Source organism: Schistocerca serialis, chromosome 2 (genome assembly GCF_023864345.2).
Source record: "Schistocerca serialis cubense isolate TAMUIC-IGC-003099 chromosome 2, iqSchSeri2.2, whole genome shotgun sequence".
In the NCBI taxonomy this organism is placed as follows: Eukaryota; Metazoa; Arthropoda; class Insecta; order Orthoptera; family Acrididae; genus Schistocerca; species Schistocerca serialis.
Genome location: NC_064639.1, coordinates 66,107,893 through 66,135,522, shown reverse-complemented (window position 1 = coordinate 66,135,522; position 27,630 = coordinate 66,107,893). Strand labels below are relative to the sequence as shown.

The following is a 27,630-nucleotide window of genomic DNA, read 5'->3' as shown; positions in this document are numbered from 1 at the left end:
ATAAGCCAACGAGCTTCACAGACGATGAAGAGATTGAAAAAATGTATGATGCGATAGAAGTTATTCAGATGGTTAAGGGAGATGAAAATTTAGTAGTCACGGGGGATTGGAATGTGACTGTAGGAAAAGGAAGGGAAGGAAAAGTAGTAAATTGAAAGGGGAAGCTGCTTGGTACACTTTTGCACAAAGAATTACGTAATCATCACTGAAACATGTTTTAACAATCATGAAAGGAGATTGTATATGTGGAAGACACCTGGAGGCACCAGAAGGTTTCAGTTTGGTTATATAATGGTCAGGCAGAGGCTTCAGAACCAGCTTTGAAATTGTAAGACATTTCCAGAAGCAGATGTGGACTCTCACTATAATTTATTGGTTGTGAACAGTAGACTAGAACTGAAGAAACTGCAAAAAGGTAGGAATTTAAGGAGCTGGGACCTGGATAAACTGAAAGAACCAGACGTTGTAGAGAGTTTCAGAGAGAGAATTAGTGAACGACTGACAAGAACAGGGAAAAGAAATACAGTAGAAGAAGAATGAGTGGTTTTGAGAGATTAAATAGTGAAGGCAGCACAGGATCAATTAGGTAAAAAGATGAGGGCTAGTAGAAATCCTTGGATAACAGAAGAGATATTGAATTTAATTGACAAAAGGAAAAAATATAAAAGTGCAGCAAATGAAACAGGCAAAAAAGAATAGAAACGTCACAAAATGAAATCGACAGGAAGTGCAAAATGGCTAAGCAGGGATGGCTAGAGGACAAATGTAAGGATGTAGAATCATGTATCACTAGGGGTAAGATAGATACTGCCTACAGGAAAATTAAAGAGATCTTTGGAGAAAAGAGAACCACATGCATGAATATCAAGAGCTCAGATGGAAAACCCATCCTTAGTAAAGAAAGGAAAGCAGAAATGTGGAAGGAATATATAGAGGGCTATACAAAGGCAATGTACTTCAGGGAAATATTATGGAAATGGAAGAGGACGTAGATGAAGATGACATGGGAGATATGGTACAGCATGAAGAATTTGACAGAGAATTGAAAGACCTAAATCAAAACAAGGTCCTGGAGGTAGAAAACATTCCATTAGAACTACTGATAGCTATGAGGGAGCCAGCCACAACAAAACTCTTCCATCTGGTGAGCAAGATGTATGACACAGGCAAAATACCCTCAGACTTCAAGAATAATAAAATAATACCAATCGCAAGGAAAGCAGGTGTTGACAGGTGTGAAAATTATTGAACTATCAGTTTAATAAGTCATGGCTGCAAAATACTAACATGAACTCTTCACAGACAAATTGAAAAACTGGCAGGAGCTGACCCTTGGGAAAGATCAGTTTGGATTCCATAGAAATGTTGGAACCCGCGAGGCAATACTGACCCTAACACTTACATTACAAGGTAGGTTAAGGAAAGGCAAACCTATGTTTATAGCATTGGTAGACTTACAGAAAGCTTTCGCAAGGCTGACTGGAATAATCTGTTTCAAATTCTGAAGGTGGGAGGTGTAAAATACAGGGAGTGAAATGCTATTTACAATTTCTACAGAAACCAGATGGCAGTTATAAGAGTAGGAATTAAAATCCATGGAGGAGAAATAAAAACTTTGAGGTATGCCGACAACATTTTAGTTCTGTCAGAGACATCAAAGGACCTGGAGGAGCATTTGAATGGAATGGACAGTGTCCTGAAAGAAGAATATAATAAGTACATCAACAAAAGCAAAACAAGGATAATGGAATGTAGTCAAGTTAGATCAGGTGATGCTGGGGGTACTAGATTAGGAAATGAGACACTTAAAGTAGTAAATGAGATTTTTGCTATTTGGGGAGTAAAATAACTGATGATGGTCAAAGTAGAGAGGATATATAGACTGGCTATGGCAAGGAAATGGTTTCTGAAGGAGAGGAATTTGTTAGCATGGAGTAGGGACTGAAGTGTCAGAAAGTCTTTTCAGAAAGTATTTGTATGGAGTGTAGCCATGTATGGAAGTGAAACATTCTAATATTGTGTCCTGCCCGCAACGTAATAATGTACTATTTTCCTTTCCTATCGAAACATCAAAAGTTAAAGATATAATTTAATCTTTGTGCCAATTAACTGCGCTGCAAGTCAGTGAATATGTACACCCAGGATAATGAGAATGGCGTAGCATTATCATCTGTATTTTGTCCTATATAAGAATGCGCACTAGTCTTTTCTTTCTCTCTCTTTAGTCACGCGCCTTTCCGACAGCACCTTACACTATCAGACTCCTACATTCTTCCATTTTGTTTCAAATGAACTGAAATTGTATTCCTGTTAGGAATTTGTTTAGTTGTGTCATTATTATCGGCAACTGCAATTACCAAAATGACTTTACTATGAATATTTTTCTTTTGCTCCAGAATCAAGCTGAGATTTCTGTAATTTCGACATGTTTCACCAAAATATGGCACAATTCTTTATTTTGTTCAGAACTGTGTGATTAGTGTTTGAGATGGCAGATGTCTGTATAAACAACTTACTTTGTTAAATAATAATTGATTAATTTGGCATTTCCGCTTTCATTTCATAGTAATGGTTATCAATCCCCAATTTATACAATGTTACAGATTTTGCTTTACTACATTTTTTCTTATATTGTCAATGTGATACCCATGAAATTAATTTAGAACTGATCTGAATTTTCTTGGGAGGCGAGAAGACAATTTCCCATTCTGCTGAGATTTTAAGATTGCAAACAAAATGTTTTTCCAGCATGTTAAGAGTCTAATGATTTTCACTTCAAACAACAAAAAAGGTAAAAAAGATTAAGAAAGTGATTTGTGTGTGTTAATGAGATATTTAAATTCATTTTACTATTCAATTATTAGCTTTCCTCCTGACTAATCAATTATTGATTAAACATTCCACAAAAAATAACTAACTTATTAATTATATATGATTATTATTATTATTATTATTTTCGATTATTCCCATTTAAGAGAGCGTTTGAACTTGAATTCCTTTATGATGATTGTTTGTGTTTTTTCTGAGCCCAAATTTTCTTCATGTGTTCACTGTGTTGTTTCTTTCGCTCCGCTGTCCATTTGCATCCTGGTCTCTTCTGTGTTGTGGTGTCAAATTTATGTTTTTTGATGATGTTCCTGAATTTAGTTCTGTTTTCTGCATCGTTTACTGTTATTTGTGCTTGTCTGAGGTCCTCTTCAACTTCTTTTATCCATTTTGTTTTTCCCCTGCCTGAGTTGATGACTTTAAGAATTCGCTTTGAAATTCTGTTTTCATTCATCCTGTGGATATGTCCGTAGAACTGCATTCTTCTTTTCCTTACTGTATCTGTAATCTTGTCTGTGTATTTATATAATTCTGATGTTGGTCTCTTCTTCCAGATTCCTTGCTCTTGTATCGGGCCAAAAATTTTCCTGAGAATTTTCCTTTCTTGTTTCTCTATTTCTTTGATTTTAGTTTGCCCACCTATTTGTGTTGTTTCAGATGCATACAGTGCCTCCGGAAGTACGACAGTGTTGTAGTGCCTCAATTTTGCGTTAGTGGATATGGACTTTTTGTTATAATAGTTCCACGTGAGTTTATATGCTTTCTGTAATTTTTTTATTCTTTCCTCATTGGCCTTTAGGTTGATCCCTGATGGCTGAATGATTTCTCCCAGGTATTTAAAATGTGGTACTTGTATGATTTTCCCATGGGTTGTCACAATAGGCAATTTGTCTTGTGGCACTCTTTCTATGTACTGGGTTTTCTCATATGAGATTTGCAGGCCAGTTCTTTGTGCAATTTCGTGTAACTTCTCTATGGCGTTAGTGGCTTCTTTTCTATTATTTGTGAGGATTGCAAGGTCATCTGCAAAAGCTAAACACTTCACATTGAATCTATTATCTTTTCTAATGCCAATTTGGATTCCTTTGACTTCTTTTTCCCATGTCCTGATGATTTTTTCAAGAATGATATTAAAGAGTAATGGTGAAAGTCCGTCACCCTGTCGCACTCCAGTTTGGATTACAAATGGTTCCGAGATATCCCCCATAAATTTAACCTTGGAGACTGTGTCAGTTAATGTTTTCTGAATGATTGCTCTTGTCTTTCTGTCAATGCTGAATTCTTCCAGCGTCTTGCAGAGCACTACTCTGTCTATTGAGTCGTAGGCCTTTTTAAAATCTACAAAAGTAACCACTGTGTTTCGGGTGTTTCTCATCTGGAGAATCATTTTCAGATTCCAGATCTGCTCTATGCATGATCGTCCCTTGCGAAAACCAGCCTGGTATTCTCCTATTTGTGGGTCAGCTTGTTCTTCTAATCTATTCATGAGAACTTTTGATAGGATTTTATATGTGACCGGTACGAGTGAGATACCCCTGTAATTATTTGGTTCAGTTTTGTCCTCTTTTTTGTGGAGTGGATGGATGAGTGCGCATTTCCATTCAGAAGGGATCTGTTCTGTTTCCCAAATGTTTAATATGATTTTGTGAATTTTTCCTGTTAATCTTTCATCATTTAGTTTCCATAGTTCTGCAATAATTCCATCTTCTCCTGGGGCTCTATTGTTTTTCAGTGTCTTGATAATTTCTACAATTTCGTTGATGGTTGGCAGTTTAGCGTCAGGATTTGGTGTAGACGTCTCGTAGTGAATGTCCTCTGTAGGTCTTTCACAGTTGAGAAGTTTGTTGAAATAGTCTGCGAGGATTTGGCAGTTATTCTTCGTGTTAGTTTCTAGTGAACCATCCAGTTTCTTGAAGCAAAAATTGGGTGGCTGGTATCCTGCAATATGTTCTTTAAACGTCTTATAAAAATTCCTGGTGTTGTTCTTCTTAAAGTCTTGTTCTATCTCATCTAGTCGCCATTTGTCATAATTTCTTTTTTCCCTCCGAATAGTTTTCGATGTTTGTTTTCGGATTACTAGAAATTGTTGCCATTTTTCTGATGTTTTGTGACTATTGAAGTTTTTCCAGGCATTGGTCCTTTCTTCTATTGCTTGGTCACATATTATATTCCACCACCTGTGTTTTCTCCTTCTCGGGGGTTGACCCAATTTCATTGTGGATTTGAGGACGTCCACAAGTTCTGTCCAGTTTGTGGTGTTTGTCTGACTAATTTCCTGTAAGATGTTTTCCTTGTTGAGTTTTATGTATTCGGGGTCTGGTCTCAGCACTTTGTTTAGTTTTGGTTTTTTTCTATTGGGTTGTAATCTGGTCTTTATCTGTAGAAGATGGTGGTCTGAGTCAAAAAATCCTCTTCTCGTTTTCACATTCAGAATTTCTGCTGTGTTACTCTTGGAGATGGCCACATGGTCTATCTGGAATTCACCCAACATTGTGTTGGGCGACTTCCAAGTATACAGTTTCTTGTTGGGTTTTTTGAATTGTGTTGACATAATTACGAGGCCGAAATTTTCGCAAAAGCTTATCAATCTTTCCCCATTCTTGTTAGTTCTCTTGTGAGCTGTATGGATTCCGGTGATTTTCCTGTATTTTTTCTCTTTACCTAATTGTGCGTTAAAGTCGCCTAACAAGATTATTACATGGTGTTTGGCAATTTTGTTTGTTGTCTCTTCAAGGTCATTCCAGAAGTCATCCACTTTCTGGCAGTTCTTCTTGTTATAGTTATTTGTGGGTGCGTGTGCGTTGATCAAGGTATATGCTTTGTTGGCTGATTTGACGGAGAGCGTTGATATACGTTCTGAGGCAGACTGGAAGTCAATGACAGAGTCACTGATAGATTTGTGGACTGCAAATGCTGTGCCAAACTGTTTGAGTCCTTTCTCATTAGTTTTAACTGCTGGTTTTCCTTTGTAGATCCTGTAGTTGTCTGTATCAAAATGGGTTTCGTCCGTAAATCGTGTTTCCTGGATTGCAAGGATTTTGATCTGGAATTTTTGCAGCACGTCTGTAAGTTGTTTGATCTTGCCCAGTTTGAAAAGAGTATTAGTATTAAGTGTACCAATGAAGTGTCTTTGTTTTGTGTGTAATAATTTGGATGTTGTCTGGTTCTCAACCTTAGGCGTAACATGATGCTCCTGGTCCCCCGGAATCCGATGACCAGGTAAAGCCAGCCTTGCGACTGGTGCCCGGGGTAGTGGATTCATTCCTTGTGTTATCATCATGTTTGGTTTTCAAGTTGAAAACTAACTTGGTGGTGGTCCTTCCGAGGAAAGATCACGAGGAATACGACTTGATTGTTGAGATCAAGAAGGTTGCTGCAGCCGCACCATCTAGGCGAACAGACGCTGACCCCTAACCGCTGGATACCAGGCAGACATTAGTGGATTTCGGTTGATAGTTTTGGTCCACCCCGGGTATTTTATTTCCCCGGTACCCTCCATATCTGGAGAGCATTCCCCTATCCGCCACCTGGGGAGGTGCCCGATGGGAGACTATCAACTATTATTATTATTATTATTATTATTATTATAACATAGACAATAAACAGCTTAGACAAGAAGAGAATAGAAGCTTTCAAAATGTTGTGCTACAGAAGAATACTGAATATTAGATGGGCAGATCACATAACTAATGAGGAGGTACTGTATAGATTTGGGGAGAAGAAGAATTCGTGGCACAACTTGACTAGAGGGGATTGGTTGGTAGGACATATTGTGTGGCATCAAGGGATCACCAATTTAGTGCTGGAGGGAAGCGTGGAGGACAAAAATCGTAGAGGGAGGTCCAGAGAAGAATACAGTGAACAGATTCAGAAGGGTGAAAGTTGCAGTAGTTATTCAGAGATGAAGAGGCTTTCACAGGACAGAGTAACATGGAGAGTTGCATCAAACCAGTCTCTGGACTGAAGACCAGAACAATATTATGTTAAAGGTAAGATAAATATTACATTTAAAATTGTGTATATATCTTGAGGCAGCATAACTCATACTGAGCAAATATACAGATTATTCAACCAGCATTTGAGAATGAGAGCACTTAAAGACCTGCAACAAACTTTATGCATAATTTCAAACCTTTGCCAAACTTTTTCTTACTGACACCCTGCGCAAAATGATGGAAGGAAAAAAGTTTATCACTTACATTTTCACTGTTCCTGCAGATAAACTTCAACATCAGGCATAATGTTTCAATTTATTAGTTAACTACTATTCTATTACAAGTTCTCTTCATGACACATTTTGCTGATAGTATCTACATATACCACTGAACGTACCTGTAAAATTATATCGTTGCATGACACACAGTTCAGGAGATACAATCTCATGAACACTGAGATGAGGGAAAATCTAATGTTTGCTTCCGATGGAGCACAAATTACCCTAACTGTACTCTTCCAGTGTTTGATAGTGATAGCACTTAGTGCCCTCCAACAAACATTAAAAACAGTTTAAAATCTTTCCTCAGGTTTCTCTCCATTATATGCTTATCATCAAATATTCAACACATTTACTCATTTGTAAAATGAAATTTGATGATGTTTTATACATGTGGGTTTGATTCTTTCTTGTCTATCCTTATTCACTTTGTTATTCTATCCCAGATTTTTCCATTGTTTAATTTACTCAATTAAATTTATATGGCATAAGCATGAACAGCATTAACAAGTAGAGTGTCAGCTTATTGTTAAAACAATATAAAAATTAACCTTTTATAATTTACTGGTCTTTTGTTAGTATATACTTTGACTTTTTCCAAATTCCCAAATGTTCTTTTTCTCGACGATGTCGATGGAACTAGTAGAATGAATGAAGAAATTAAAATGTCATTAATATAGAGCCTGCAAGACAGAATTCCTTTCATATTTCCCTAATAAATACATGAAATTAGAGTCTGCTGACAATGTCCTAGTCTAGAAAATAAGCTGTATCACACAAGCGGAAGACTGCGATATTCAATGACAATACCACTGTAGCAATGGAATTTTGAAATTCATTTTACCCTTGTCCATCACTTTTATCCTAATATGCAATAAGAACATGAGTATCATTTATGTCTACAGCTATAGTGGTACTCCACAAGCCACCTTACAGTGTTTGGCAGAAAGCACTTCACAAAGCAGTATCATATCAAATCCCCCTGTTCTGTTTGTAAAGTGTGTGGAGCACAAACAGCTGTTGGTAAACCTTTATATGAGATCAAATTCCTCTTATTTTAATACTGTGGTTCCTTTATAAGATACACATAGGAGGGAGTAGTATCTTGCTTCACTCTTCATAGGAATTTTTTGCCACTGCATAATCAATAATGTAATGAATATATAGATTGCTGATTACCCTAAAGGTGACACATTAAGTAGCAGACAGGCACAACTAGAAGACACTTACACATTGGCTTTTGGCCATAGCCTTCATCAGAAATGGGAACACACACATTCATTCACACAAGCTTTCACACCTCATCCACACATGACCACAATCTCGGACAGCTCAGATCATGCGCAATGACATTATTGTAGCAACTGCCATGGGCAATGGATGAGGAATTGCATGACACTCCTACACTCACTAAACTAATTCATAACAAATCACACTGTTTGTCTTTGAATATTCCTACCCATTTAGGTTCTGACACTGAAAAGCAGTACAAAGGAATCAGTCAAATGAGGGTTTATAAGCTATTCCTTTCATGGATGGATTACTTTTCAGAGGCTTATTCCAATGACTTTACATATTCTCTCACTCACAATTCCCACAAAAAGCAAACAATGAATGCAGTAGAATTGTTAAGCAGCCTTCCTCAAACATTGTTTTCTTAACATTACCCCAACAGGGTTTTGTGAAACAATGTTGCCACTTTCCCACATATCACTACTTAAGTTGAAATATTGATCATACTTGATAAGCTTTTCTTGATCTCATATTTTATAGAATTTAAGACATAGCAGCTCACACTACACCAAGGCAGTCTATGGAAATATATATGACAGTAAAAAACCTTTGCCATACTTCAAAGGATCTGAAGGTCGCTTAAAGTCTAGCAATGATACTAATTAAACCTGATATGGTAAAAATATACTCACCTGCAAAAAGCCACATGTTGCAACACACCACCAAAGTGACCACTTCAAAACATATATATTTGTGTAAGCAAGTTTAAAATCTTTCCAGAGATGTATGTATACTCGTAGCAGCATATCCACAAATCTTTCTTTTTTTATTTCGTGTACTGGTGCATCACCACTTACAGGAAGATCTGCTGTTGATATGGATTGACTCTCAACACTTTTCAAGTGCTGATTAAGATTGTTATTTGTCTCCGGATGAAAATATATGCTTCGTGGCGCAGTTGGCAGACAAAATGCAATCGCTGTTGCTATAACCATTGCTGAAAAACATATTTCACAAAAAATAAATACAAATGATTATGAAGCATGTTTGACAAAAAAGATTATTTTGTAACATTTCTGCAATGTCTCATAAATGTTTTGTAGAAACAGTATACATGTGATTTAGTAGTGCCAAATTAATGGCTTGAAATGCTGCATATAGTTTGATTTAATTTTGTGTAATGTAGTATTAATTACTAATAGTAATAACTGATCAAGAGGCAGGATCATGCACCATATAAAAATGTAGTGTGGGGTTGTTCTTGAGGCCTGTGGCTAATGGGTATTTGATTATTTTTATGATGGTTCACCTAAACCAAACCTGATTCAGATTCACATTCTATTATATGTGATAGACTAAAATCAAGGCCAAATCAATTCCAACCAGGTTCAGGCTCAGCTTCAGTGCACCATCACTAATGACTGCCATGTGAGCCCCTCATTCTGCCTAACTAGCAGAAAAACAATTAAACCCCCACCAGCTAAAGAATATCAAGCAGCAGCACATCAAGAAGTGGCCAAAAAACATCACTGATTTGTATGATGAAGAGGGAAAATAAAACTTCCACGTCAAAACAGACAAGATATAAAAAAGTTACACACAGTGTAAAAAAACTGTAGCATGTGAGCAAATGAGTAACCAGATGGAAAGAATAATATTTGAGAGAATGAAGAAACATCTATAAAGAGAGTACCAGCTGATCAACAGCAAGCAAACAAGGTAAGCAATAAGAGGCAGAAAAAATGGATATTACTTTAAAAGTGCTCAAAGCACTGAGTTTCTTAAACTCAGAATCTCAGGAAGGACAACACACTTTTAAAGAAACAGGAGAAAAGTGAAATATTATCAAAGCATGACACAAAATTAAAAAGTTCTACCAAAGTTGAATGAGTGAAGGATTTGTGTGTTGTTTGGAATTAATTTACAAATGTTGAGTTTATAGTTTCTCTCTCTCTCTCTCTCTCTCTCTCTCTCTCTCTCTGTGTGTGTGTGTGTGTGTGTGTGTGTGTGTGTGTGTGTGTGTGTCAGTGAGTGAGTGAGTGAGTGAGAGAGAGAGAGAGAGAGAGAGAGAGAGAGAGAGAGAGAGAGAGCAGCACTCAACAAGAAAAGCACATGTGACATTATGTAGGATTGTGTAAAATTGGAAGCTTCAAAATTTTAGTAGTATATTAGTGATCCCTGCAGCGACTTTTGCATTATAAATATAGTTGATAAAACTAACTGTACTATGAACAGAATACATGGTACTGAGATGAAAGATAAAAACTGCCTTAATTTTTGCAATTTACTATCAGAAAATCCCCATTCTGATGCTGACACATGAATTTTAAACCAAATACCAGAAAGCAAGTCCCAGCCAATGAGACACATACTCAACTCATAGGAAGTGATGGTGATATGAAATCAAGAGGAGAGGAAATCAACTCGTTTGGATTCTACATTGGCTTGGATATTCTATCCAGAATATGTGTTAAGGGGTTTGTCCATTTATGATGCTTAGCAACACTCACCTTAAATACAGATTGGATGACAGACATGAACAACACTTTTAGTGACTGGTTTAACATCTTAGTGAGAAAGGAACGGAATGAGGTTGCAAACAAACTGGTTTTGCATTTTGATAAAATTGTTTTCAAGAATTCTGTAGGCCTCAAATAAACAATGCAAGTCTCAAATAAACAATATTGACCCTCGATTACTTTTCTAGACTTTGTAGTTCTGTAATGACACCTGCGAATCACCCATTCAAACAAAAGGTGTAATCAAAAGGAAAGATATTCCATTTTTAATAATGGAATATCCAGGATGGAATATTACAATATTATGAACAGGACAGTTACTACTCACATACACACATGTACACACTTGTACAGAAAATTGGAATAGAGATTAAGATAAAAATCATCTCCACCCTTTTTATTGCTCATGAAAACCACACATTGCATATTGTAACACCATGCAGTGAGACCTTCAGAGATGGTGGTCCAGATTGTTGTACACTACGGTACCTCTAATACCCAGTAGCATGTCCCTTGCATTGATGCATGCCTGTATTTGTCATGGCATATTATCCACAAGTTCATCAAGGTACTGTTGGTCCAGACTGACCCACTACTCAATGGCGATTTGGTGTACATCCCTCAGAGAGGTCGATGGGTCACACTGTCCATAAACAGCCCTTCTCAATCTATCCCAGGCAGGTTCGATAGGGTTCATGTCTGGCGAACATGCCGGCCATTCAAGTTGAGCGCTATCGTTGTCTTGAAGGAAGTCATTCACAAGATGTGCAAGATGGGGGTGCAAATTGTCATCCATGAAGATCAATGCCTTGCCAATATGCTGCCGATGTCATTGCACTACCGGGCGGAGGATGACATTCACGTATCGTACAGCCATTACCGGCGCCTCCCGTGACCACCAGTGGTGTACGTCGGCCCCACATAATGCCACCCTAAAACAGCAGGGAACCTCCGCCTTGCTGCACTCGCTGGACAGTGTGTCTACTCTAAAGCATCCAGCCTGACCGGGTTGCCTCCAAACATCTCTCCAACGATAGGTTGACGGCATATGCGGCACTCAGCGGTGAAGAGAATGTGATGCCAATCCTGAGCGATCCATTTGGCATGTTGTTGGGCCCATCTGCACCAAGCTGCAAGGTGACGTGGTTACAAAGATGGACCTTGCCATTGATGTTGGGAGTGAAGTTGCGCATCATGCAACCTATTGCACACAGTTTGAGTCATAACACTACGTCCTGTGGCTGCACAAAAAGCATTATCCAAGATGGTGCCGTTGCTGTCAGGGTTCCTCTGAGCCATAATCCGTAGTTAGTGGTCATCCACTGCAGTAGTAGCCCTTGGGCAGCCTGAGCGAGGCATGTCATGGACAGTTCTTCTCTCTCTGTATCTCCTCCATGTCCGAACACCGCCTTGGTTCATTTCAAGATTCCTGGACACTTCCCTTGCTGGGAGCCCTTCCTAGCACAAAGTAACAATGCTGACGGCATCGAACCGCAGTATTGACCACCTAGGCATGGCTGAACTAAAGACAACATGAGCCGCGTACTTCCTTCCTGGTGATATGACTGGAACTGATGGGCCATCGGACACCCTCCGTCTAATAGGCGCTGCTCATGCATGGTTGTTTACATCTTTGGGCAGGTTTAGTGGCATCTCTGAACAGTCAAAGGGAGTGTGTCTGTGTTGCAATATCCACAGTCATTGTCTATCTTCAGGAGTTCTAGGAATCGGGGTGATGCAAAACTTTTTTTGATGTGTGTATGACGGAGATGCTGAGTTGCAGAGAGGTACAACAAAAAGACTGTCAGGAAATGAGCTTTTGGTCAACAAAGTCTCCAATGTAGACAGAAAATGCACGCACACACTCACGCAATTCACACACACATGAACACAGTCTCAGGCTGCTAAGGTCTCAGCAGCCTCTAAGACTGTGTGTGAGTTGCATTTGCATGAGTGTATGTGTGCATGTTCTATCTCCAAAGAAGGCCTTGTTGACCAAAAGCTCATTGCCTGACAGTCTTTTGGTTGTGCCTATCTGCAACTCAGCTTCTATGCTATATGGCGAATAGCGACTATTCTTTTCATAATATTGTGAAGTTCCATTTTTAATTTGAAATGATTGTGTATTGATTCACCAAAGGAATTTAAAAAATTTACCATACTATCAAAGGTAGGAAAGTAGGAAGGAAACAGACTGATATGATCTCTGTACTGATAACAAAGATAGGCATCACAGTGTAGGTAGATATAAATGTTTCCATAAAAATACAATAACACTGAAAAAGAGTACCTTCTTGGCAATCAACAAACATGAATAAGAAAATAACACTCAGCTTTCACCACCAACTACTCCTTTGTTAATGTGAGCTATGTAGATAGTAGATATGGAAAGGCGGAATATATCTATGGAAATAGCGGGACCGGAAATTAATTCAGAATTTAGGATGAGAAGGGTTCCATGGTGCATATGATAGGAATGTGAAATAATAATAGTACATAGCAACCAATACTTAGACCTAGATTACAAATGGGGTGGAGAAAGGGGAAGGGGCTCTGCAGGCCTACTGGCTCAGTACTTATATGTCACATCATTTGATATATGAAGTTGAAGTCAAAGCTAATTGTTCATTACTGCATTTGCATCTGAGTGACTATAGAATTTGTTAATTAAAATTCATTTATTTGATTTTATTCTCCATGGGCCTTAGAAGCCCCCACCCACCCCCACCCCCTCAGTAATACCAAGGGACGATTTCAAGTGGTTGAGACTTTGATTTTAAATATTTAAAATAATACGAACTTTTGTATTGTTGTCTTCAAACATGTTTTTATTGTTTCACCCTTGGGTTACCTTTGTAATCCATTAAAGACTCAAGGAATATTTTCTGAAAAACTGAAGTATGGAGTAGCAATGCCAGTATTCAAAATGGAAATAAGCAATTGACTTCTAGTCGTAGACCAATCTCACTCCTTCCAGTGTACTCAAATCTTTTTGAGAAAGTAACTTATGACAGAGTACTGAATCATGAGTTTGAAAACAAGCTTTTAAAAGCAGGCCAGTTTGGTTTATGTAAAGAATTCTCTACTGAGAATGCAATATATGATCTCCAAAAATCAATTGTAATAGAACGAAATAATGAAAATTACCCTGTTGGCCTTTTCTGTGATTTTATTACAGCCTTTGACTGTGTAGATCATACAATTCTACCAGGTAAGAAATGGCATGGATTGAGTCATAACTTCTTCTTCTTCTTCTTCTTCTTCTGTTTCTTCTCCTCCTCTTCCTCCTCATATATATATATTTTTTTTTTTTTTTTGAATGATCAATCAGTCTTCAGCTGTAATTTGCAATGTTTTTCTGTCACACAATATCTCAATTGCTTTGATTCTCTTCTGTTCCGGTTTTCCAACAAATTCCACTTCTCTCTTTATCTCACAGTATCTCTTGCACCCAGTGTCCTCAATTATTTTTTTGATGTATTCCAACCTCTTTCTTCCTATACAGTTTTTACCCTCTACAGCTCCCTCTAGTACCATAGATAATATTCACTGATGTCTTAACACAGAATGAGAATTCATTGTCTCATAACATACTTGTTAAACCATTGATTTAGCATACTGGAGACTTGTCACACTTATGACAGATTGTACATGGAACACAACATCTACTAGAACTATAAATTATTTGTATGTATATACTACTAATTTTTGCGTTGCTCAAATGGTCATGCCATCATTAAAAAATTCATCAATAGAGTAACAGCATTTTTGCACCAGAGTGATACACAACTTTCATTCTACCAGATCAGTTTCAGTCTTTCCAGAATTTGTCTTTTTTAATTTCTTGTGTATTTTCATCCCCATACATTGTGGGGTCTGTGTGAAAAGATTGGATCTAGATTGAGTCTATGCATAAGAAGCATGAAACTTTCTTTGTTTCTAGCTTCATATCTATGCCAGAAGTTATTTGGAGCAGATAATTCTGGATTATTATTTGTGAAAAGAATTATTTCATATAAATACAGTGAGGGAACACTTAGTAGGTGGCCAAAAAGATTCTCTTGGCTTTGCACTACACATGTTCCTTATCATTTTTTTCCTTAAAGTTAGTATTCTTTATTCCTGTCAAATTGCTAGCATTTCCCCACAAGATAATGCCGTATTTCACTGTTGCCTCAAAGAAGCTATGATACACTTTTTTTTTTCGTGTCTAATGGCAGTGACATTGGCTAAGATTGACATAGCAAATTACCTACTATTCTGCCCCTTTTTCTTGCCAGTGTTTTCCATATATACCTTTCTTTGCCAATTCTGTGGAGAATGTCCTCATTCCATACCTTATTCCACCTAATTTGCAATGTTTTTCTGTCACACCATATCTCAATTGCTTTGATTCTCTTCTCTTCCAGTTTTCCAACAATACATAATTTGCTACCACACAATGCCATTCTCCAAACATTCATTCTCAGAAATTTCTTTTTCCAATTGAGTCCCATATTTCATACTAATAGAACTGTTTTGGCCAGGAGCACGCTCTCTGCCTGTCATAGTCTGCTTTCTGTCTCCTCTTTGCTTCATCTTTCATGAGTTATTTTTCTTCCAAGAAAGCGGAAATCCTTAACCTACTTTGTGATCATCAGCTTAGATGTTAAGCTTCTTGCTCTTCTCATTTCTGCTACGTCTCATTACTTTCATCTTTCTTTGGTTTACTCTCAATCCACATTTTCTGTACACGTAAGACCATTTATTCTGTTCAAAACATTCTGTAATTTTTCTTCACTTTCAGCAAGGATAACAAAGTCATCAGTGAACCTCATCACTGACATACTTCACCCTGAATTTTAAACTCACTCTTGAACCTTTCATTTATTTTTGTCACTGATTCTTCTATGTACAGAGTGCACAGCAGGGCCAAAAGACTGCATCCCTGCCTTACACCAAGCACTTCATTCTTGGTTTCTCAGTCTTATTGTCCCCTCTTGGTTCTTGTACATTTTTACTACTACATAAAGACAAGTCACCATTTAAAGTTCCTGCCAAAAACCTTCTTGACTGATTTACTACAAATTTTTACATACTACTTTAGTGAATGGTTGTAGAGACACAAGCTACATTTTTATTACATATACTTACGCACACAGATATATACAGGGTGAAGAAAAATCAAATTTGCATACTGACTTCACAGCACGATTCCTCATGCACTACCAATACAAAAATGTCAGTCATAAAATTTTGTTGTATTCTGAGTAGAACATGGACATTAAAGATTGGCACTCTGGCAACACTGTAATCACATGTATGATAACTACCCTTGTAAGCAGCCAAAGCACTGCTGTGCAATTCGTGCAGTGGATTGCCATCTGCGTTAGCATGCTGGAGGTCCTCCTGTTTTCTGTGTACCCTCCCACAATGGTCCCATCAAAATTATTTGCAATGCTTGTTGCTAGCTCTACTGATGACAAAGATCATAACTAAATGTAATGAGCCTGAACATAGCAAGAATAACAATTGGTATTAATCGATGGGACCATTGGGGGAGGGTACACACAAAACAAGTTGGAATCTAGTAGATGCAGTGGTGTGAAACAATTTGAGGCCATGACAAAAGGTTTCTTTAAAAGCTGACCAACGAAAGCGATTGTATTCCATTTCTGTATTCATAGTACTAACTGTAAATGTTATGTAGAAGACCCACTGTAATTGCTGTGTAGTGATTAAGACTCCAGATAGTGTACCACACAGACTACTTTTAGCAAATAAAAACAAATAAGCCTTAATCGAGAATCGAACCCTCAACCTATGGCAAGTGCTCAAGTGTCTTCCACTTGAGTTGTAGTAACTCCTGCATTATGACATTTGCAATATGGGGACGTGCGTTATCATAAAGCAGCACTACTATAGCACAATAGTGGTTTTTGACAGACATGTTGCCTCATACACATTTTTCATTCTCTGATGGATGTTTGCCAGTTTTTGTCCTTTGGCAGCCCACAAAAGAAAAACAAAGCAGGGGTCCTGTTTGGATGGATTAGGTAATAATGTCATCCTAGTCCACATTTCTGCATTTACTGCACACACATCAGAAAGACATGAATGCCACACTTAACTCCATGTTAGAGTTGTGCAAAGTTGCATATACACTGCTACAACAACCCTCAAATAGTAGACACAGCTACAACAACCCTCAAATAGTAGTAACTTTATGATTGCACCTTATAGTTAGCAGAAATCTTAAAAAGACCTCAACCAATTTCTTTCCAATATTTACACAATGCTCTAATAAATATTTGGACAGTCATAAGCTACATATATTTTTAATACACACATCAAAAAAAGGTTTGCATCAGCCCGGTTCCCAGAACTCCTGCAGATAGATGTTGACTGTATCACAGGCACAGTCTCTTTGACTGTTCAGAGATGTCACTAAACCCACCCAAAGATGTATACAACTGTGCATGAGCAGTGCCTATTAGATGGAGGGGGTCTGATAGCCAATCAGATCCAGTCATTCCAACAGGAAGGAGGTACACAGCTCATGTTGTCTGTAGTTCAATCATGCCTAGACGATCAACGCCGTGGTTCGATCATGACCGCATTGTTACTTTGTGCCAGGAAGGGCTCTCAACAAGGGAAGTGTCCAGGCATCTCGGAGTGAGGGTTGGGGGTTGGGTTGTTTTGGGGAGGTCGTCGGTCTCATCAGATCAGAAAAGGATGAGGAAGGAAGTCAGCAATCCCCTTTTCAAAGGAACCGTCCCAGAATTTGCTGAAGGGATTTAGGGAAATCACGGAAAACCTAAATCAGGATGGCCAGATGCGGAACTGAACCATCATCCTCCTGAATGCAAGTCGAGTGTGCTAGTCACTGCGCCACCTCGCTTTGTCTCAGAGTGATTGATTTAATATGGTTAGGTAGATTATTGAAAATCTTTATTCCAGTATGTAGTGTGCCTTTTTGGCATAATGATGTTCTCACCTGCTTCATATGAAGGTCAGATTTTTTCCTTGTATTGTGTGCATGTATATCTTCATTTTTTAATAAGATATCTGGGTGTCTATTGATATATTGTTTGATGAAAACTGATGTTTCATAGATAAAAATGCAAGGAAGAAGAAGAACTGACAGTTTTTTGAATATGGGTCTGCATGATTTCATATTGCTTACCCCTTCAATAATTCTTAGTATTCTCTTTTGCATCCTGAAAAGTTTAATATTTGTTGTTGTGTTGCCCCAGAAGATTATGCCATATTTAATTACAGAATGCACATAGGAGTAGTGTACATTTAACAGGCTGGCTTTGCTGCAACAACATTTTAAGATCCGTATCATGTAACAGGTTTTGCTTAGTTTTCTTTGGAAATATTCAATGTGTACCACCCATTTTGTGTTGTTCTGGAGCCAGAGTCCCAGAAATTTAGTGCTGTCAACACTTTCAAGAACTCTGTCCCAAAGTTCTATTTCTAAGTTTGGGTGGTGTCCTCCTTTTACATTATAGAAGTTCAGCGCTACTGTCTTTTCTTTGTTTATAATTAGCTTGTTGTAGCTGAACCACTGTTCTACACTGTTCATTGTTTGGATGGTGGAGTCTTTAAGTTTTTCTTCTGTCTTACCACTAATAAGGAAGCTTGTATCATCTGCAAATTGGAGGGTAGTTTGGCAATACTTGTTGTACATAAGATCATTGACATAGAGGAGAAACAGAATGGGTCCTAATACTGATCCTTGAGGGACACCATATTTCACATTTTCGTATCCTGAATGGCAGTAGCTGATTTTGTTATGGTCAGTATATTGCATTTCAACCACCTGTTTGCGACCACATAGGTATGTCTTGAGCCACACATTGAATATACCTCTAATTCCTTATTGGACAAGCTTCTGCAGTGGGGCATTATGGTCAATGACGTCAAAATCTTTAGATAAATCAAGGCATATGCCTGTCACAAACTCACTTGCATCCAGTTTAGTATAGATTTCATCAAGAAATTCAAATATTGCACTTTCAGTTGAATAGCCGTTCCTGACGCCATGCTGTGAAGGAGAGAGAATTTTATTTTTATTTAGGGAATCAGACAATCTCTTATAAAAAAACTTTTTCTAAAATTTTTGAAAATACAGGCAGTAGGGCTATTGGTCTATAATTTGAAACACATTCTGGATTTCCTTTTTTGAAGTGGTTTCAGTTTTGCTGTTTTTAAGCATGAAGGGAAGATTCCTGATGCCAGTGAGCTGTTGCACAAGTGTGTCAAGGGTTCAGCTAAGGCAAGACAGCATTTTTTAATAATTGCATCTGGTATTCCACCAATCCCACGAGTACCCTGTTTTCAAGGATTTTATAACTGATAAAATTTCTTCAGTATTTGTGGGTGAAAGGAACAAAGATGTAGACACATTTCTCACACTATTGCATGATGGAGGTGATATTTTGTTGTGTTCTTCCAGTCCACTCACCAACTGTTCACTTATGTTTGCAAAATATTTGTTGAAGGTCCCCGCAATTTCTGTTGGGCAAGAAATCATTTGTCATTCATAACATAAGTTCATATTTTTATATTGTTTACTTTCACTTGTTTGATTTTTTATAACTTCCCATGTAGCTTTCGATTTCTTTTTTGAATTTTCAATGTATTTGTCATTTGCCACTGTTTTAGCTTTTTTTTAAACATTTTTGAGGATCCTCTTGTAATTATATATGGTCCTGAATAGAGTAATTGCCACTTTTAATTCAGTTTGCCAAATTTTGTTAATTTAGGGTGCGTACTTAAGAGGACTTGTTGCCCTTCAAAAAATAGTGTAACACATTTCAGTTTCTTATTATAAACTTTCTTTCTATACTCGGCCCCATTCTCTAGTGTAACCATGGCTTGTTTGATTTTGTCTTGTAGTGTTATTTCTGTAGTGGGTACCTTTGGTATGGGTGACTCCCACTCATTCGTTTGTTTTGTATGGAACATCAATTTGTTAGGTTTGAAACCTGTTGAAGAATGTGGAAGGTTATTGACAACTTGCATGAAAGGAGTTACGTATTCTACCCATTGACTATGTTTGCGAGGGGTGTATGCCCTAATAAACCGGTTAATTCTTTAAAGACTCGTTCAATTGGGCTTGCTTCTGGGTGAGGTCATAAATTGTTTTCACTTTTGCCCAATGAAATATGAAGCATTATCAGTTAGTAGTACCTTTGGTTTACCTACTCTTCCCAAATAGTCTCCCTGAATTCTTTTCCTGAAATTAGTGGCTGTTGCATTTTTAATGGCATACATTTTGATATATTTCAAGAAAATATCATATAGTGATACTACATATCTTCCTCCTCCTCTACATCTTGGATATGGATCATCTATGTCCAGGGATACTAAATCCAGACGGGTTTTTGTGAGTATTGGGTGTAGCTCAGTATATTTTGAAACAGTGGACTGTTTTGATTTTTGACATATTGAACATTTTCTTAAATTTGTAGTACTTGCCTTCGAAAATTTGGAAAATAACCAAGTGTTGCAATTTTTTCAGTACATTTGCCTACTCCATAATGTCCCCATATTTGATGTGTGTGCCTTATAAATTCGCTGACATAATCTTCAGGAATACACACACATCATTGATCAGATGTTTCATGTTTTCTATGAAACAAAACTTCCTTGTACTCCTGATACCATTTACTTACCTTTCCATCTTCATCCTCCTTAAGCTTTTGCATGACTTTACTCCAACTGCGATCTTGATGTTGTATAATTTTCATTTGCTTACAAAACTTATGGTAATCAGACTGTTGTGTTGTACCTTGTATCAATAACATTGTGAGTTCTGTATCTTGCTCTGTTAACTCACCAAATTCCTCTAAACCTTGTAGTAACCTATACAAGGCATCTGCAGTAACATTCTTACTTCCTTTAATACAAATTATCTCGAAACTGAATTCTTTACCTTATTCTTCCCATATCTGGAACAAGCAAGTCCACCAGCCTTTGAGAAGAGGTCAATAGCCTGGGACCTAACTATGACCAGTTGGTGTTTTCCAACAGTGTAGTGTGACTTAATTCATTACCTGGAGTAATTTCAGTTAGTTGCACTGTGTGGGTACTTCACCATTTTGTGTCATCAGCTGCTGTGCCATTATTTTGCTGTCCAAAGGTTGGCTGCAGTATAACGTAAGGCATAGCATTGTTGCTGCGTGTTGGCCACTGTTACGGCTGACTGTTTCTGTTCATGTTCGGCACACGGCCTTGTGATGCTGGATCGTGATTCACTCGTGCATTGAAATTACAGCTGATGTTTTGAAAATGTCTTTTAAATATTTTGTTTTCCCCGTTCCTGTTATCGTACTTTTTACCTCTGGGTATGTAACTTTGCTGTTGTGTGTACCATCATTGCTGTGTGTTTACATCACGTTTTACTGACTGACTTACATAACTATGTTGTTGTTGTGTCTGTTTTTCTGTTGCTCAATTGGGTACAGGTGTTTCCTCACAGATTAAATGGACAGAATCAAGCAATGACAGAAAATATTCAGGGTCGTGCTCTGGCATTGTGACTAATTTTTCTGTGTGATGGTAAACAACTTATCAAACATTTTAACACATCTACCTGTGATATTGAGTTTGTCCAGTAGTGTGTCTTGTTCATGTATTTTCCAAAGTATCCACATAGGCTACCGTATTTGCCATTGAGTGGTGCGGAGTTGAAAATCGTGCATCTGAGTCTTTCTTGCACTGCCTCAGACCAGTATTTGTCAAGGAAAAGTCATTCAAATTGGATATAAGTATTGCACGTTCGGCTACTTCAGTTGCCCATAAAAGAACATAATCTTGCATATATCCCATGACAAATCTGATTTTCTGTGCTTCCGTCCTGTTGGGTGGAAATACATGATGAAAAGCACTAATAAATACTACCGGATTCATTCTTTTACCTTCGGTAGTTACAGTAGGAAACTGTTGATGTCTCAGCAAACCTTCATCCGCAAAAACAGTTGACAGACATGTGGCATATTCGGTCATATTTATGATGATATTGTAGTAACCTCTAATTCCGGTTGGTAATTGTTCAGGTATTGGAGTTGTGAGTATGTTTACATTTTACACTCTACAACTGTCACTGGTACCTGCTGTAGGTCTCATGACAATTTGTGGATAAATACCGACATGTTGCGATTTGTTCACTGCAGTCTGTGTATTACTTACATGCATATTTCAAGTTCTGGTAATATTTTCTTCTAAAAGAGTGCGAATCCTACTTTCCATGGTTTGTAGGTTAATGTTTACCTTGTCCACTGTTTCATTTTCTTTTTTCTGAATAGCCATTTCTAATACATCCGTGTATAACTTACAATCAGTTACTAACTTCTTTGCAATGGTATTACCCTTATCTGACATACCTGCTGTAGTGATTCGAGAACTTTGGTGTAAATTCTAGAACCACTCGGCCTTCTACCATCTCGAAAACACGATATTTTAGATGTGAGAGTGGGATGATAGAATCCTACCTACTGCACGTCACATGTTTGTGTGTGCAGGTTTGAAATTCAGTTGCGAGAAGGATGTAGATGCAGCGGTCGAGCGGCACCAACAAGTATCTGTCGGGGAATCCATGGAAGTTTTAGTGGAAGTGGGTACGAGAGGACCATGGATTCTTTATGTAATTCTGTGATAACAGTGTCAGTGGCTATTGTAGTGAAAAAAGAACAATGGAGAGAGAATTCTTAAAAACACTATTATTCCAGCCTTGCTAGAGGCAAGACATATTTTATGAATCCTGTGATAGAGTCATGGTTCTTAAGCCAACTCATTTGCAAATGTAATTAACTTTGTTTCTGATGTGAGATGATACGAGTGACTTACAAGAAGTCAGATGTTTACGTGAGAAGTGAGAATTCTGTTCTGTATGAAATTGTAATATAGCGTTAGTTGATGAAAAGTAATCTTCGAGTATCTACTTATTTCACAATTACAGGGAGAATTTTCAATATTCCTGTCATCACTTTTTGGAGAAGAAGTTTAAAGAGATTCCAGAAGCCAGTGAAGAAGATCAGCTGTGGATAACAAGTAAGTCATCTTGTAAAAGGAGTGGAAGTTTGCATACATACACTTTAAGTCGTCCAAACTGTTAGAACATGGCAACCAGTGAGGAAGGACAGAAATAACAGGAAAAAATGAGGAAAGAAGCTGTTGTATGTTGCCATAGTAATTAAACCAAATACGACAGAGAGTTTACTCTGAGACAATGGAACGTGCTAAAGTATTTAAAGGAGCATAATTTTGAATTGAGAAATAGAGAAGATCCCAGTGTGTTTCTCTAAGAAGAAATATGACTATAACACTTCAATTAAGAAGAACCGGTGTGGGAAGTTGTAGTGCCTCAATAATTTCAGTGTAAATTCTAGAAAAACTCGGCCGTCCACCATCTCGAACACCCAATATTTTAGGTATGAGCATGGGAGAGTGAGATCGCTTCTACCAATCCACCTGTTTCTATGTGCAGGTTGGCAGTTTGTTGTTAGAAGACTGTAAGAGGGGTGAGTCACTGACAACAGCAAGTGTTTGCCACCAGCACCACGGAAGATGTAATGAAAACACAGGGAATAATTATGTAGTATTCTTTGACATTTAGTGTCTGTGGTGATTATAAAAAAAAAATAAAAAAATAAAAAAAACTAATGAACAATTGAATATCAATTTCTATGCACATTCATGTACTGGACTCACTTGAGACTAGAGACTTTTATCTTAATTCATTTCTTGGACTTGGAGAAGTCAAGATGCATGTTCATATTTTCATATGGTTTTTAAGCCAACTCTTATGTCTCAATGTACTTAATTATTTCTAAAGCTCAAGTTACGAGTTAGATGACAAAGATATTTATATGTCTAAGAAGAGAATTATGTTCTGCACAGCAGTTCTAGTACATCATTAAACAACATGTATGTTGACACTAAAGTTCATATAAGTGATCAATAGATTACAGAAAAAAGAAGATATTGTTGTCTGTTGTCAAAAAACGATAGAACGTGGCAACCCAAGTGACAGGACCGAAAGAAAACAAGAATTTCAAGACAGAAATGGAAAGAAGATATTATGTGTTGCCGTAGCAACCAGGTCTAGCAAGTTACAAGAACTGATTCCAGTAACCGTACTGAGTCCAACAAACCAATGGAAGAAAGTTACAAGTGCAACGCAGTAAATGACGTGAGAAAATAATGGAGAGAAGACCTCAACTTTTTGACTAAGAAGATTGGGTGTGGAGAGTAAGCAGTCGTCACACGCGTACCTCATGCTGACACCGACGCAGTAAGCAGCCACTTCACTAGCCGACTGCAACAGATGCTGCTCACAGGTGTCGACTCTGCGTCTGCTTGCTGATGCGATGCTGAAACCAACATTCAACACCGCTGCCAGTGCTGTACACCGGTGCTGATTACACATTCACTCACCAACGCAGCTAGAATTCTATGCTGGGTGAGTGAAAAGCAGTAATTATTTGGTAAAATGAGGGGACGGTTGAATGATATATAACAGTTATTGTACTCAGGGGTGAATTTTCTCTTAGATGATTACTAGGTCTAAGATCAATAAAATTATGGATCAAGAACAGCATGGCCATTAAGGTGAATAGGGAAAGGCCATACTTGTCTGAAATAGTGAATTTAATCAAAGCCCAGCATGCAGATTCAGCAGCTGTAAACACTCAAATTGCTTCCTTAAGGACAGAAAATGTTCAAATGTGTGTGATATCTTATGGGACTTAACTGCTAAGGTCACCAGTCCCTAAACTTACACACTAATTAACCTAAATTATCCTAAGGACAAACACACACACCCATGCCTGAGTGAGGACTCGAACCTCTTCCGGGACTTTAAGAACAGAGTCATATGCTCAAAATGCTTCCTCAAGAGATGAACTGAATGCGAATTTAAGTGAAAAACTAAAAGCACAAAGTGTAACTTTAAGTGAAAAATTAAATGTTTAGAATGAAGCTCTAAGGAGACAAATAGGTTTAGTACATTCTAGTTTAAATGGTCAGAATGAAACCTTGAACAATCAAGCGGCAAATATAGTTTTATTAAAGACTCTTTAAATGATAAGGTAGAAAATCTGAAGTTAGATTTAAAGAGTGAACTCAGTAGTTTTTTGAATACTCACATTAATCAACTATTTACTGAATTTAACCAGAGACAGGATGAGCAATTTCAAGATTTAACTAAAAAATTACAGGGTGTTTCAAAAATGACCGGTATATTTGGAACGGCAATAAAAACTAAACGAGCAGCGATAGAAATACACTGTTTGTTGCAATATGCTTGGGACAACAGTACATTTTCAGGCAGACAAACTTTCGAAATTACAGTAGTTACAATTTTCAACAACAGATGGCACTGCGGTCTGGGAAACTCTATAGTACGATATTTTCCACATATCCACCATGCGTAGCAATAATATGGCGTAGTCTCTGAATGAAATTACCCGAAACCTTTGACAACGTGTCTGGCGGAATGGCTTCACATGCAGATGAGATGTGCTGCTGCAGCTGTTCAATTGTTTCTGGATTCTGGCGGTACACCTGGTCTTTCAAGTGTCTCCACAGAAAGAAGTCACAGGGGTTCATGTCTGGCGAATAGGGAGGCCAATCCACGCCGCCTCCTGTATGTTTCGGATAGCCCAAAGCAATCACACGATCATCGAAATATTCATTCAGGAAATTAAAGACGTCGGCCATGCGAAGTGGCCGGGCACCATCTTGCATAAACCACGAGGTTTTCGCAGTGTCGTCTAAGGCAGTTTGTACCGCCACAAATTCACGAAGAATGTCCAGATAGCATGATGCAGTAATCGTTTCGGATCTGAAAAATGGGCCAATGATTCCTTTGGAAGAAATGGCGGCCCAGACCAGTACTTTTTGAGGATGCAGGGACGATGGGACTGCAACATGGGGCTTTTTGGTTCCCCATATGCGCCAGTTCTGTTTATTGATGAAGCTGTCCAGGTAAAAATAAGCTTCGTCAGTAAACCAAATGCTGCCCACATGCATATCGCCGTCATCAATCCTGTGCACTATATCGTTAGCGAATGTCTCTCGTGCAGCAATGGTAGCGGCGCTGAGGGGTTGCCGCGTTTGCATTTTGTATGGATAGAGGTGTAAACTCTGGCGCATGAGACGATACGCGGACATTGGCGTCATTTAGACCGCAGCTGCAACACGGCCAATGGAAACCTGAGGCCGGTGTTGGATCACCTGCTGCACTAGCTGCGCGTTGCCCTCTGTGGTTGCCGTACGCGATCGCCCTACCTTTCCAGCACGTTCATCCGTCACGTTCCCAGTCCGTTGAAATTTTTCAAACAGATCCTTTATTGTATCGCTTTTCGGTCCTTTGGTTACATTAAACCTCCGTTGAAAACTTCGTCTTGTTGCAACAACACTGTGTTCTAGGCGGTGGAATTCCAACACCAGAAAAATCCTCTGTTCTAAGGAATAAACCATGTTGTCTACAGCACACTTGCACGTTGTGAACAGCACACGCTTACAGCAGAAAGACGACGTACAGAATGGCGCACCCACAGACTGCGTTGTCTTCTATATCTTTCACATCACTTGCAGCGCCATCTGTTGTTGAAAATTGTAACTACTTTAATTTCGAAAGTTTGTCCGCCTGAAAATGTACTGTTGTCCCAAGCATATTGCAACAAACGGTGTATTTCTATCGCTGCTCATTTAGTTTTTATTGCCGTTTCAAATATACCGGTCATTTTTGAAACACCCTGTAGAATATGTCATTGAAGATAAACGTAACATTGTAGAAACAGAACTTGCCAAAAAACTAGGATCATTTCAAAGCATATGCAGTGTTACCTTCGATGTTGTAAATCAGAGGTTGCACAGCCTGAAGGAGAGTATTGAAAAACAGGATAAGTTAATTCCTTTTGTCCAATCGCAAACTGTAGGTGCCAACACTCGGGTTGATACTGTGCAAAGGGATTTTAAAGCGAAAGTAGCAACATCAGATACCTTAAACATAAGCAGTCTGGAGGAACAAGTAGAAGAAATAATAGACAAAAATTGGCCCAGAGTGTAACCCCTATCAATGTTTCTTCATATTTAGCTTTGGAAGAAAGGCATAGGTAGTTTATGGAAAGTATTCAAACTTATCCAGGATAAGGTAGACAAAAAAGTGACTTCTTCTAACATTGTGTTAACCAGTGAGGCGATAACTGACCTACAATGGGGAGCAAATTCTGGACTATCCAGGCAGTTTCCAAAATTTAAGCCAGATGGGAACATACACCCAACTCATTTTCTGAAACGGTTTAACCAAGCCTTCCCGAAAAACTGGGAAGACTCAAAAAAGATAGAATTCATGGTAAGGTACCTTTTAGGAGAAGTTTCAGAATGGGGCATTGTGAACATTAAGAATTTTTTGTGTTGGGCTGACTTCCATAAAAAGCTTAAGGAGAAGTATATCGGTCAGCGAGTGCCCAACAAAAATTATTATCTGATTTGTGGGACCCAAAGTATTATAACAGTATGTGGGGAATGGTGAGAAGGTATTTTGACTGGCATCTAACATGGGAAAAGTACTTAGATAAACCTGTGGAGGAAGAGGGGTTAGTTAGTAAGGATATACTATGTAGTGGGTGGCAGACCATAGAAGAATTGTTATCATTTGTAGACGCACTTGATGCCCTAAACAAAGACAGGAATGAGAATACACATCAAAGTGAAAGTCAGAATTTCCGAAGAAGTAACAATAGTACTAATAGTAATTTTAAGAGACATGAGGCTAATCTAGCTACAGTACACTGGTGTAGTCTGAATAGCAGTAACAAAAAGTTATCAAAAGAAACATCC

General features: G+C 38.1%; 1 protein-coding gene across 10 annotated transcripts in view; it reads right to left on the bottom strand.

The window, feature by feature from the left end:
* LOC126456768 (thiamine transporter 1-like) overlaps nucleotides 1-27,630 on the bottom strand; it is a 619,041-nt gene that overhangs the window by 202,350 nt on the left and 389,061 nt on the right. For all 10 annotated transcript variants that reach the window (XR_007585386.1, XM_050092528.1, XM_050092526.1 and 7 more), the window contains exon 5: nucleotides 8,965-9,269. Coding sequence is in view for 9 of the 10 variants with exons in the window: in XM_050092528.1 (XP_049948485.1) it covers nucleotides 8,965-9,269 (305 nt within the window). In the remaining variant the exon portion in view is untranslated. The remainder of the gene's footprint in view (nucleotides 1-8,964; nucleotides 9,270-27,630) is intronic.